The sequence below is a fragment of the Pomacea canaliculata genome, linkage group LG1 (assembly GCF_003073045.1).
Source record: "Pomacea canaliculata isolate SZHN2017 linkage group LG1, ASM307304v1, whole genome shotgun sequence".
NCBI lineage: Eukaryota > Metazoa > Mollusca > Gastropoda > Architaenioglossa > Ampullariidae > Pomacea > Pomacea canaliculata.
In genome coordinates, this window is record NC_037590.1 from 12,277,232 (window position 1) to 12,290,132 (window position 12,901).

At 39.6% G+C, this 12,901-nt stretch overlaps 1 protein-coding gene across 1 annotated transcript in view; it reads right to left on the reverse strand.

The window, feature by feature from the left end:
- LOC112559097 (ADAM 17-like protease) overlaps window positions 1–12,901 on the reverse strand; it is a 13,513-nt gene continuing 612 nt past the window's right edge. Inside the window, exons 2-13 of the mRNA XM_025230025.1 lie at window positions 11,735–11,836; window positions 11,205–11,267; window positions 9,536–9,633; window positions 8,084–8,205; window positions 7,721–7,869; window positions 7,266–7,367; window positions 6,931–6,993; window positions 6,165–6,262; window positions 2,866–2,987; window positions 2,652–2,733; window positions 1,186–1,274; window positions 1–910 (exon numbers count right to left, since the gene is read on the reverse strand). Of these exons, the coding sequence (XP_025085810.1) occupies window positions 698–910; window positions 1,186–1,274; window positions 2,652–2,733; window positions 2,866–2,987; window positions 6,165–6,262; window positions 6,931–6,993; window positions 7,266–7,367; window positions 7,721–7,869; window positions 8,084–8,205; window positions 9,536–9,633; window positions 11,205–11,267; window positions 11,735–11,754 (1,221 nt within the window). The 5' untranslated portion in view covers window positions 11,755–11,836 and the 3' untranslated portion in view covers window positions 1–697. The remainder of the gene's footprint in view (window positions 911–1,185; window positions 1,275–2,651; window positions 2,734–2,865; window positions 2,988–6,164; window positions 6,263–6,930; window positions 6,994–7,265; window positions 7,368–7,720; window positions 7,870–8,083; window positions 8,206–9,535; window positions 9,634–11,204; window positions 11,268–11,734; window positions 11,837–12,901) is intronic.

The following is a 12,901-nucleotide window of genomic DNA, read 5'->3' on the forward strand; positions in this document are numbered from 1 at the left end:
TGTTTTATTTCCTTGTCTGAGTAAAGAAACTTTTCAACTCCGTCTTAACTACTAAATAACGAATTTCAAATATATTGTCAATGAGCTAATTGTTCATATTGAAAATGTAGTTTTGTTATCAGTCTGTGGCAATGTATATATATATTTTTTTTTCTTACTTTGAAACAGTTCAGTGTCCAGCGTCATGTGTACCAACATTAGCCAGAATTGTTTTTAAATACAGTCCAACGAAACAAGTCAAACTGAAACGAGCTAATACTTAAAGAAAGGCATTAAACCTATTTAAATAATCCATTTCATAGAAACGCTGTGCACAAAAACAATTTTAAACTTTTTATCTAATTTTTTTTTTGCTGAGATAAAACTCGATGTATACTTTCAGCATCGTCAGGACATGTTTCTTAGCGGCTTGTAAGCATTGGATTTCATTTGCTTCTTTAAGACAGTGTTAAGTTATAGAAACAAGTCTTAAATATGTAATTTAAGAAATGTTATATTCTTTGGTGTGTGCTTGTGACATTTTATAAAGTAACAGTCTTTGATCAGAAGAGACAAAATATATTTAAGGTATTATTTAGTCTGTTGGTGTTAGGCCAGACTTTGAAATATTTCGTGTTAATACTGTTTCTTACAGTACTGATGGACTTATTTTATTCTTGTCCACATCCCTTCATTGGCGTTTGGCAGGCGTTGGACCTTACGGTTGTGCGTACGGATCGACTGGAAATCCTGCAGGGTCGATTGAAGATTCTTCAGGCTCGATGGAAGATTCTGCTAAAGCGTCTGAAGATCCTGCCGGATTCACATAAGATTCTGCCGGATTCACATTCCCCATTTCATAAGACTCGCGCTCCATGGATGAAGAAGTTCTTTCAGTGGGTGGTATTTTGCGTGCCTTGTTTTTCCTGTCCTGTGCAAAAGATCATACAACACAATGAGTCCAAATTGACAAGATATAGAATAACGTGAGCGTATTAAAATACACACCATAATGTCAGAAATGTTCTGGTGTGCATAAAAATAAATATATATATATATACGTCGAGAAAAATAGAATAAGGCTGAAGGTTTCTGTATAAAAAAGACAGTGAAAGAAAAACTAAGCCTAAGAAACTCAACTACGAGTATGTCGTTATATTTGTTGGATGTGAGACAAGCTGGAATGTTTATAGGATCAGAACTTACTATGCAGGAAATGCAGCAGCTGATTGGGATCCAGAACAGTGCTGTCAGAAACACGACAGTCATGACGAGGTTAGTCTTCATGGTCTCCGCTTTGAAAAAACAACAAAATTATTTGCTTCTTAAAGTTTCAATCCACGATTAATTTTAAATTAAAAAGTTCTGCTATGTTTTTTTTTTTTTGTTAAAAAAAAGCAATAAAAAGATATGCGTGTACAATGCCTGACACGTTCATAGCAACTGGTGGCCAGCGACAGGAGAGGCTTTTTGTTCCTGTTTTGACTCTTCATTTCTTCTTTCCTACTGCTCAATGGACAACTCAAAGCTACCTGAGTTTTAAAAAATTCTCTTTTTATTTTTTCAGCCTCTCTCCTAAACATTTTGTCAGGCATCTAATCGTCTTTCGCAAAAACAAAGGTAAAATAAAAGGCGAGTATTTTCACTTCGTCGCATAATTTAGATGTTTTGGGGTCTCAAGGTCCATTTAAAAATATTTTATACTTTTAAAACTATAATTTAATGCATTAAAGGCTATACAAAAACCTCCGTTGCTCGAAAACTTTTGCTTTATTGTGGAGAATAAAAATGAAATTGAATCTTCTTCACAAACAAAAACCACATCGAGTGACTTAACTAAAAACTAACGTGACACCGCTGTCCAGCGCTGGAGTGAGATTTGGAACCTGGAAACGATTCCAGATGTAAAACGAGCACTCTTCAGATAAATATCTCATCAACGGCTGTGTGTAAGGAGCTCCAAATTACAGAGTTCGTATGTTATTTGGGTATCTATTCATATCTGTTTTTTTTTAAAACAGGAACACTTCAGTATGGTCTTTAAGACACACCTGTCTGCGAACAAGCAGAAAAGAATACAGGTCCATGTCAGTTATCATATTTTAATGGCAAAAGTTTGTAACAGGACACCCACGTTACTGAGCCGTTCTAAGACTTCTGGGCTTAAGAGAAAATATGAAGATTGAGGCGATGTTATCAGATGTAATAAATATCAGGACTAGACTTGCAAAGTGTAACATTCAGTCCCTGATAGAAAGTAGAAATAGATACACTAAACAGACAGAGGAACAAAATGTTCAGACAACATCAAGTAGTTCACTAGCCCGCATCCAGAATACAGCAAACACTTGAAGGGAACCATTGCAAAGGTGAGAATTACAATAGAGTACAGCACAATTTAGTAAATCGCAAGGGCAATTCACACACACACACACACTCAAGAACTACAAGATAAGTGACATTTGGTACACTGCATAAGGTCAGCAACATCAGTGGAATCAATCACGTGTCTGGCACGTAGAAATGGCGAGGATATCGATCACACTGATCAGTTACACTCTCCACACTCAAACAAGGGAGAATCTGAAGCCACGAAGGACAGAGGATTGTGCAGAAAATAAATGAGACATTAAATGGGATCAACCCATGTGCTAAGAAAATCTGGCCTGTACCAAGAGTGTCAAAATCCAAATTGTTGAAGAACTTGAAAAGCCGGACAGTAAAAAGGCCTTCCGATGGAATACACAGTCCTTCCTGAAAACAAACGAAAAATCATAAAAATGATTCCGATATCAAGCTCTTTTAAGACAATGTTCGTAGATTGAAATAATTAATCAACACAAAATCACTTGACACTTTAACATATAGTCTTTTTTCACGACTCACTTCATCGCATTCACCGTTGTAGCAAAGTTGTCCAGGTCTAAGTGTTTTGTTTGTAGGGAAACACGGACCATTTGTATCGTTGTCAAAGACCTCCAGACAGCAGCGCTTGCAGGCTGCAGAAGCTGGTAACAGACAGAATGAGTGCTGCATGAGCTGGCCGAGAAACACGATACGCGAGACTAACCTTAGCTAACTAATGGAGGTAACATGGGGGAATGCCATCTGTGCTTTGCATTGTTTCCTAACATTTTCCCTACAGTCCTCAGTCTTTCATCCCTTGACTCGTACCAGTCGTAGGAGGAAGCGTCTGGATATACACGGCAGCTGACAAAGCCCTCCACTTACGCGTATTTTGGGCCACAGCGAGCAGATCCTGCACAGGACGACCAGTCCCCTCGTTCACGTTCTTGCCCTGGCCACCGCACGCTGAACACCCTCCATTGTACATTAAAGGACAGACTCTGACAAGGTATCGTTGCGAGCTACATGGACAAACCCACTGAGGTTTATAATGTAGCTCCGTGGATAACCAGACCAGCCTACCTCGCTTCACTGTTCAAGCCAAGTTCTTGTCCGACCACACACACATAAACATCCCCTTGAATTCTCTCCTTTGTTTGTACCGCCAGGATTATCCACTTGAAGATCCAGTGGCTAATCAGTGCTGGATAATCAGACACTTCAGACTGATGAGAACGATGTTACAACACCTATAACCCTTGACAGGTGGGGCTCACTGTGCAGACACTTCCCTGATGATGACAAGGTTACGACTTCTAATGTCCTCGCTGTTCCACTCTTGCTTTCCCCTCCTACACTTTTTTCAAAGTAAGTTCTATATACTGTTGTTCTAATGTTTTCTACAAACTTGCAGTGTAACTTTTGTGTGACATGCAGCTTGAAATATTGAAAAATCATAATTTTTTTTTAGGTGGAAAAATGAAAAAGATTTAGGGGTATTAAACTTACAAAAGCTGGAATTTGTAATCTACTGGACACTGATATAAAACACGTGTATCTGTTAATTTTATGTTAATTATGTTTACTTGTAGTGGAGGGGGAGGCAGTGGTTAAAAATGAAGAATAAATATTTAATACTTGCTGGGGACACTCAAACTTCTTAGTCAACCCAAGCATTTGCTTGATGGTGATGAGAGAAATAAAACACACAAGCTCAGTCTCAAGTAAAAAATAAGTTAATAACCCAAAATTTGTGTGTGAAATACAGTCAACCCGACCCCTTTTGATTAAAGTGAGTGCTACTTTTACTTTCATTATCTCAATAAATTTTGGAAAAATGTAAATGTACAAAACAAAAAAATGCCCATAGCTTAGGTACCACATATAAAAACTGTTAACTATGTGACCCTTCAGGTTTTATAAATGGACACTGGGGATCTGATCCTGATCCATGACTGGCAGAAATGTACCAAAATGTACCAAAATAAATCATTTTTGAAATAAGTATTCGTCAAATTAGTGTTAAAATATTTACACATAAATATACATTGGTCAACCGCCAGCTAGACGATTTTCGTGCTGAGTACCAATCATCCTCACAAAATACGTATTATTATTCCATTAACAAAAACACTACAGCAAGCAGGATTTCGTCCTGGACGATCCTACTCCGAACACATCTTCATTCTGCGACAGATTCTGGAGCAGAGCAACGAGTGGAACACACCGCTGTACATCAATTTCATTGACCTGGAGAAGGCTTTTGACAGCACTCACCGAGAGTCTTTATGGAAGATCCTGAGGCATTATGGATTCCCTGCAAAACTTGTTCAGGTCATTGCAATGCTGTACAGAAATTTCAAATCCCAGGTTGTCTGTGACACGGAGCTCACAGACCCTTTCAGCGTCAGTACTGGGGTGAAGCAGGGCTGCATTCTGTTGCCGTTCCTCTTCATCCTGACTGACCATGGACTGGATCATGAAGACTCCCACCGACAGTGAGAAGAGAGGGATCAGATGGACCATGACTATGACAGCAACAACAACGGTAGAAGACTTGGACTTTGCTGATGACATTGCCCTGTTGTCGCATCGCCACCCAGACATGCAAGAAAAAACAAAGGCCTTCTCAGAAACAGCTGGAAACCTTGGCTTGAAGGTCAGTGCAAGGAAAACGAAAAGTATGAGAGTGAACGACAGAGTCCAAGACAGCATCAAACTAAATGGAGAAGAGATTGAGGAAGTTGACAGTTTCACCTATCTTGGGTCCAAAATGTCAAACACCGGGGATGCGGAGGTGGAGATTCGAGCCCGACTGGCGAAAGCCAGCCAGGCCTTCGCCTCACTCAGGAGCACATGGAAGGCAACAAACATCAGTAAGAAGATCAAGCTGAGAATCTTGCAGTCAACTGTGATCAGCACCCTCCTTTACGGATCCGAATCATGGAAGATGACCAAATCCCTCTGTAAGAGACTTGACGTCTTCCAAAACAGATGCCCCAGGCGCCTACTTAGCATCTTTTGGCCAAATAAGATCACCAACGAAGAACTCCACCGAAGAGCTGAAACCGAGTTCATCACCACGCAGTTTCAACGAAGGCGTTGGCGATGGATTGGACATGTGCTCCGCCAGCAGACAGCAGACCTCTTCAGAGTCGCCCTACGATGGACTCCAGACGGCCGAAGAAAACGAGGCCACCCAAAGGAAACTTGGAGAAGAACAGTGGAAAGGGAGATGAAAGGGCTGGACATGGGTCATCTGGAGTGGGTTTCAGCCGATCGACATCAGTAGCGGACTATGGTCGAGGCCTTATGTGCAACCTGATGCACGAAGAGGACAAGAACATAAAACAAAGACATACTCTTAACACATGACGAAACTCTGCTATTTCTTGTGATTTAATAGTAATATTTCTTTTCCTGATAGTCCATGAAATACTTTGAATTAAAAAAAAACGATTTTTGTGCAATCGCCCACATTCCACCGGGAGAACGCGTCCATGATGATGATGATTGATGATTGATGATTGATGATGACAATGATTGATTGATGATTTATGATTGATGATTCATTTATGATTGATTTATAGATTGATTTAAGATTGATGATTGATGATGATGATGGATGGATGGACGGACGGACGGATGGATTGATGACGGACGGACGGACGGACGGACGGATTGATGATGAACGGATGGACGGATGGATTGATGATGATGATTGATGATGATGATGATGATTCTTGTAGAGTACATTTCCAGGCCATTATGGATCAGGTGATGCCAAGACACGAGCTTGGTGTAATAAATTAATTCTCTAGACACTTCAAAGATCTCACCGTCATGATCACACATGCAGGCTCTGTAGCGCCGATTATCCTTCTCTCCCAGCTCCTTACAGTATGTGGTAATACATCTGCCGTTAATACACTGGCCTCTGAAATAACAAAAACCAAACACTTTTCCTAATAACGAATTCTGTGTGTATTTACATTTCATCTTCTCTTCTTTACTGTTATTTATGCTTAGGTTTTATTACAAATATTACTATTTTTGTTTGTAGTTTGCTTGTTTCTTATTTTATCCCACTGGAGTTTCAGTGGCTCTCGAAAGTTACATTTCTCACCATCTCAAGGAATCCTTATTTCTCTGCCTGATGTGTTGCACTCACGGTGCACAATGGAATAGCCATTACTGGTGTCACTATTACAATTCTACAAAAAATTTTGCAGTTTATCTGCCATCTTTGATGACAGTACAAACGACAGAGGGCTTCTTTAGCAAAGCCAACAGAGTTTTGAAAAGAGGTTTACTGTGGTGTACTGCATGGTGCTGCATAGCACCTCGGTCACTTGTATCAAGCCCTCTTCTATTAAATAGTCTCATGACATGTCATCCCTTTATGACAATAAAATGTCATTTTGAAGCCAATGACGCTGTACTTTCGGTTTCTATCTCTATACATTTCACATATTTATAATCTTAATTTCAAACACTATCACATTTTTATGAAATATAATACAAAGATTAATGTATTTTTTTAAAAAAGCTCATAATAAAATAAGAATTATGTATGCAAAAAGCGGTACAAAAGACATGACATACTCTCCATGGCAGGTTATTCCATTCTCTTTTGGCACAGCAGACGGACAGTCAGTGGAAACACCACTCATCAACCGTCAAGGAACAACATGCAGGCAAAAATCAAACACAGACGAAAATGCAATCAGAAATAACTGCAAATATGTTTTGCTCACAACACACCACTGCTTCCTCGTAAGGATCAATGTGCAGAGGAAATCAGACAAATAAATAAAAATTATCACACATGAAAACTAATATTTGACTTATAATATGACATAGACATTTGCGTGTACAGGGTGAAGGGAGAGGCGTTAGTTATCATCAAATGTTTAGTTGATTAAACAACAAAAGGATACTCGCATCTTGCGATTTCCATACACGGTTGGTCAAAGTTATATTCACAAACAGTTCCTTGTGGCACGATTTTGCAGTCTTTACAGCACGGTTTGTTGAAATCACTGTAATCGCCCAGAAGAGAATGATTACTTCAGATGCCCTGTTACTGATTGTTCTTTTTTTAAAAGGTACAAGACGCAAGGGTTGCATGTAACAGTGGTTCACGTCACTGTTCACCCGCATTACAATAACTGAACCCAACCGTCTCATTTCTTATATTACCTTTCATATTAATTGGTACGTGCTACCAGCAACTGATGTGTGACCAGCGTAGTTTTTTCATTACTGGTCGAAATGAGATAGCATCTCCTGAAATTCCAGCATGGATGGGAATGAAATTAAAGTAAGCTGGAATAATATCTAAAAATTATGATCGAAATGTTAGCACGTGGAGATACTTAAAACACTAGTTTACCTGCATTGTGCAGATTCTCTGAGATGACAAGTACTGTTACAGCATTTATCTTGGTTTTTTAAGCTTTCCTCTGCAGCGTCGCATTCCTCGTTTTCGTCTAAGACGCCATTGCCGCAAGGAACATCCTCCTCTGGCACGCACTTTTCTTCCTGCAGATAGAATGGAAACTACACCAGTAGAATCGCGAATATGTTGCGGCCTTTACACGCGACCTTAAGTTTAGAAAAGTTTTCAGGCTTACGTAGCCTTGATTGACATGCAGAATTATATATAAATATGTCATCAGTCCGTCTAAAAATATAAAAAAGTTACATAATTTGTTTTTACCATTAAATCTTAACACTGTCTTAACCAGTGACTCACTTCATTGCATACACCTTTGTAGCAGCGTTCTCGAAAGCCAAGAGGCGTTTTTCTTGGCAAACATTCGCCGTAAGTCTTGTTGCCAAATTCCTCCTGACAGCAGCGTTTGCAGGCATCGATCACTGTAATAAACAACATAATCAGTTCTGAGTAAAGTTACAGCCAGCACAAGGAGGGAAAAATTGTTGGCGAAGACTGAAAGTGCGACACCTGTCGCCTTAGTATCAATTAAATTCTGATGTCCTACTGAATTACAATCTTGACTCATATCGAAAACTTGCCCACAAAAAATATTATTATCTGCTAATATTAAAACCCTTTAAGTATAAAAATTTTGTCAGCTGAGCACGTCATTGTATGTATATTCAAGGATTTATTAGTGGGTTGTTACGATAGCAAAATTTTACTTCTACTCGTGCCAGGCTATGTCACTTTTGTTTGATATAGTTTGATTGTGAACTGTCATTATTCATATAATCCGCTTGGTATATATCAGAGATTCTATTATCATTCCAAGAGCTCCTGGGAATATTTATACAACATGCTTTTATATATCTGTACCATATTGACAGACTATTCACTGAACAGACATCAGACGTCTATGATATTTTGTCTCTTCTGCGACTTGTATCCATGGTCCTAACATTGAGCCTTATGCACATTACACACTTTTTCATCTACCAATCGTGCTTAGTCACTGTATTTTCTGCTACATGTTCAGACTCAAAGAACAGTGCGTGTACAGGACGTCGACTGCACTCTCAATGAAAATAGTATTTGTTCTACCTGTTGGTCAATGGATTTTCTCAAATACTTCGTAATAACGCATACTTCTTCTGTTACAAAACTGCAGATTTTAAACCCTTAGTGGTTGTTATCATTATTGTATTTTTCTGTTTTTGTAATGCACTGGGAGACTCTCTTGATGGTTGGGAGAGGCAATTGATCATGATGATGATGATGATGATGATGATGATTGCGATGACGATGACGACGACGATGACGACGACGATTGACGTTGACGATTGATGTTAGTGATGGTGATGATGGTGATGACGATTGCGATGACGACGACGACGATTGACGACGATTGACGTTGTTGATGATGATGATGATTGATGATGATGATTTATGGTGATTGATTGATGATGACGATTGATGATGATGATGGTGGTGATGATGGTGATGATGGTGATGATCGAGATGGTGATGATGATGGATGATGATGATGATGATGATGATGATGATGATGGAGATGATGAGGAGGAGGATGGACATGATGATGGAGATGATTGATAATGATGATTGATGATTGAAGATTTTTCATGATTAATGATTGATGATGATTATTATTATTATTGAGGAGTACATTTCTAAGTGTAGGCAAGGCGATGCCAAGACACGAGCTAGGTGTTAATAAAATTAATTCTCAGGGCAGTTTAAAGATCTTACCATTACGATCACATATGCAGGCCCTGTAGAGCTTCTTTTCCTTTTTTCCCAGCTCGTTACAGTCCTTGGTAATACATGTGCCGCTAATACACTGGCCTCTGAAATAAAAGAAAAAAATAAACATTTTTCCTCACTCACAAATAATATGGTGTACAGGGCTTCTGCTTACGCAAAAAATTGCGTACAGTACGCATTAAAAGTTCGGAGGACCCCTTCAATTTTCATCAATGGGGTCCCAGGGGACCCCTTCAAATTTGGGAGAAGAACAGATACAAAATTGGGTAACTGACCTGTAGTGTCTGACATCGTAGCCCAACCTATTGTTGTCGTCTGCTATAAGGGGAGAGTTACTTCCCTTGCACCGAGTTTTTTCCCCTTACCGGGAAGAGTTCCGTTAACCTATTTCCAAGATGTCGTTGACAGCGTGGTTAGAATCATCGTCTCAGAAACGGAAAGAAAGTGAGCAACCCAAGTACAGTGAGCATAAGCTCATCACAGATGCTTGCACACTCTTCGTGGCACAGAAATCTCGCCGTTTCTGACTAGACATTACAGTGCTTTGTGTGCCTTAAAGACAGTTGAACAAAGTAGTTGATGTGTTGGTTTTTTTTTTTCAACTTTGTAAAGGGACCCCTTAGAGTTAGCCTGGGACCCCTTAGAAATCTGAAGAAGGGGTCCTTGGGACCCCAAAGAATTTAGCCTTAACAGAAGCCCTGCAGTGTATATTTGAATTTTATCTTCTCTTCTGTTGTAATATTTTTGTTTACGTTTTATTGCGAACAGATATATAAGTTTTGTTTATTTTGGTTTTAGTTACAATGGAGTTATTAGCTCGCAGGACGGACATTTTTTTGTAATCTCAAGGCTATGTCATTCTTTTCTTTGCCTAATGTTTCGCGCTTACAGGGCAGAATGAACGAGTCAATGTTTCGAAGAAACTTTATTATGTGCCATTACTGTCATTACAGTCATTACTGATGTCACTATTGCAATTCTATTTGGATTTTTGCAGTTTTCAGCCATCTTTGATGACATAGCTCCCAAGTAAGTGATACAACTAAACTCCACTGCTCTTAGTCTACAAGGAAGTCTGATTTGCTGTGCAATTGTGTACTGATTGTCTCTTTGTTCTTGCTATTTCCATACAAACATGCAACTCATTTGTCAGTCTGTGAGTGAGGTCTAGAAGATTGTTGTTAGTGTCTACCATGAGATCGGTTGCACTGCAAAGCGCAGACTGACTTGATACATGTCTACAACCAATAAAGAAAATCATGGAAGGTTTCTTGCATAATGTTCTCCAAGATAAAGTTAAGAAGTACAAACGACAGAGGGCAGCTTTAGCACCTCCAGCAGCTGTTAGAAAAGATGTTTACTGTGGTGTACAGCATGGTGCTGTATAGCACCTCGGTCACTTGTATCAAGCCCTCTTCTATTGAATAGTCTCATGACATGTCATCCTTTTATGACAATAAAATGTCATTTTGAAGCTAATGACTCTGTACTGTCAGTTTCTATCTCTATACATTTCACATATTTATAATCTTAATTTCAAACACTAATTACACATGTATTAAATTTAATACAAATATAAATGAATTTTTTTTACAAAGCTCATAATAAAGTAAGAATTATGTATGAATAAAGCGGTACCAATGACATAACATACTCTCCAATGCAGACTGATCCATTCTCTTTTGGCACAGCAGACGGACAATCAGCGGAAACACCACTCATCAACCGTCAAGGAAATATATGAAGGCAAAAATCAAACAGACAAAAATGCAATCAGAAATAACTGCAAATATGTTTTGCTCACAACACACCACTGCTTCGTCGTAAGGATCAATGTGCAGAGGAAATCAGACAAACAAATAAAAATTATCACACATGAATACTTTAGTATTTGACTTATAATATGACATAGACATTTGCGAGTACAGGATGAAGGGAGAGGCGTTAGGTTTAATTACGAACGTGTTTAGGTGGATTGCTGTCTGCCGAGACCAACGCTTAGCTTCTTGCCAAGTTCGCTGCTAGTCTCGGCGAGCCTAAACAATGAATGGGACTAAACCACAAGCTTTGTAAACACCTACCTCGTTTTAGCAGTTAACTGGAAATAACTCTTCTGCCAGCAGTCCACTAATACAGGTCTGTGGCATTATCAACTGTCCATTTCATTAAACAACAAAAGGATACTCGCACTTTGCGCTCTCCATACACAGAAGTTTAAAGTTATCCTCACAAACAGTTCCTTTTGGCGCGATTTTGCAGTCTTTACAGCACGGTTTGTTGAAATCACTGTAAACGCCCAGAACAGAATGAGTACTTCAGATGCCCTGTTACTGATTGTTCTCTTTTCAAAAGGTACAAGACGCAAGGGTTGCATGCCATAGTGGTTAACGTCTGTCACGACCAACAGTCTGACATGAGCATTCTTTCCAATAACAAAACATGAGATCACTTCAGGCTGAGACGTCCAAATAATTATTATACACGAAAACTTTAAAAATAAATAGCAATACATGAAATTTCAAAATAGAGCAGTTTAAACCATACACTTCCCCTAATACACAACGATATCAGAGTTACAATAGCATACACCAAATATTATAAAACACAGATACTAACACCGCACGCAGTCAGGTCTTCAGCAGTTTCCAAAACTGCGAACTTAAATCCACAAAGACTAGCAACACATGTCGATTTCAAGGCATTCGCAATGATAAGTCTCGTAGAGTAATTTTCTAAGCCACAAGAAAAGTCCACGTGCTCATAAATATTTAGCAACACACACAAAATCCTAAAATTCCGAATCAACAGTCTTACTCTCCCTCTATCGATGACGGTGGAGAGTACAATGGGGGACGAAACTCAAAAAGCAAAAATCTTCGGTGTCCTCGACACTCCACGGACGTGTCTTTCCTCCGCTCGCTGAAGGAATTTACAGAAGACAGCGACGGCCCTCCCCGCAGTCGGTGGGTTGTCGTCGCTGACATAAACGAGGGTGGAGCCCAGTTGCTCAACACTCTCCGAGGCTCGGAATGCGATGCTTTCCGTCTTAGCGCCGGATCTGGTTGTTCTTTACACAGGAACCTTTCGTCAGCTCGGCGATTATCCACCGCTCCCAGCGGCAGAATCACCGTGGAACCTTCAGCAAACTTACAGTGGGCGGCTAACCACAACAGCAGCAGTTCTTCTGAGGTTGCAATCCCAAAAACAGCAGCAGCGGCTCCGCAGCAAAAGCAGCAACAGTGAGTCAGTGAAATAAATTCACTCAAATCCACAAATCCATAAATAACAGCCGCCGCTGGATCGATAGCCCCTCGATAGATCGATGCCCGCTACGGTCGGGCTTAAATACCC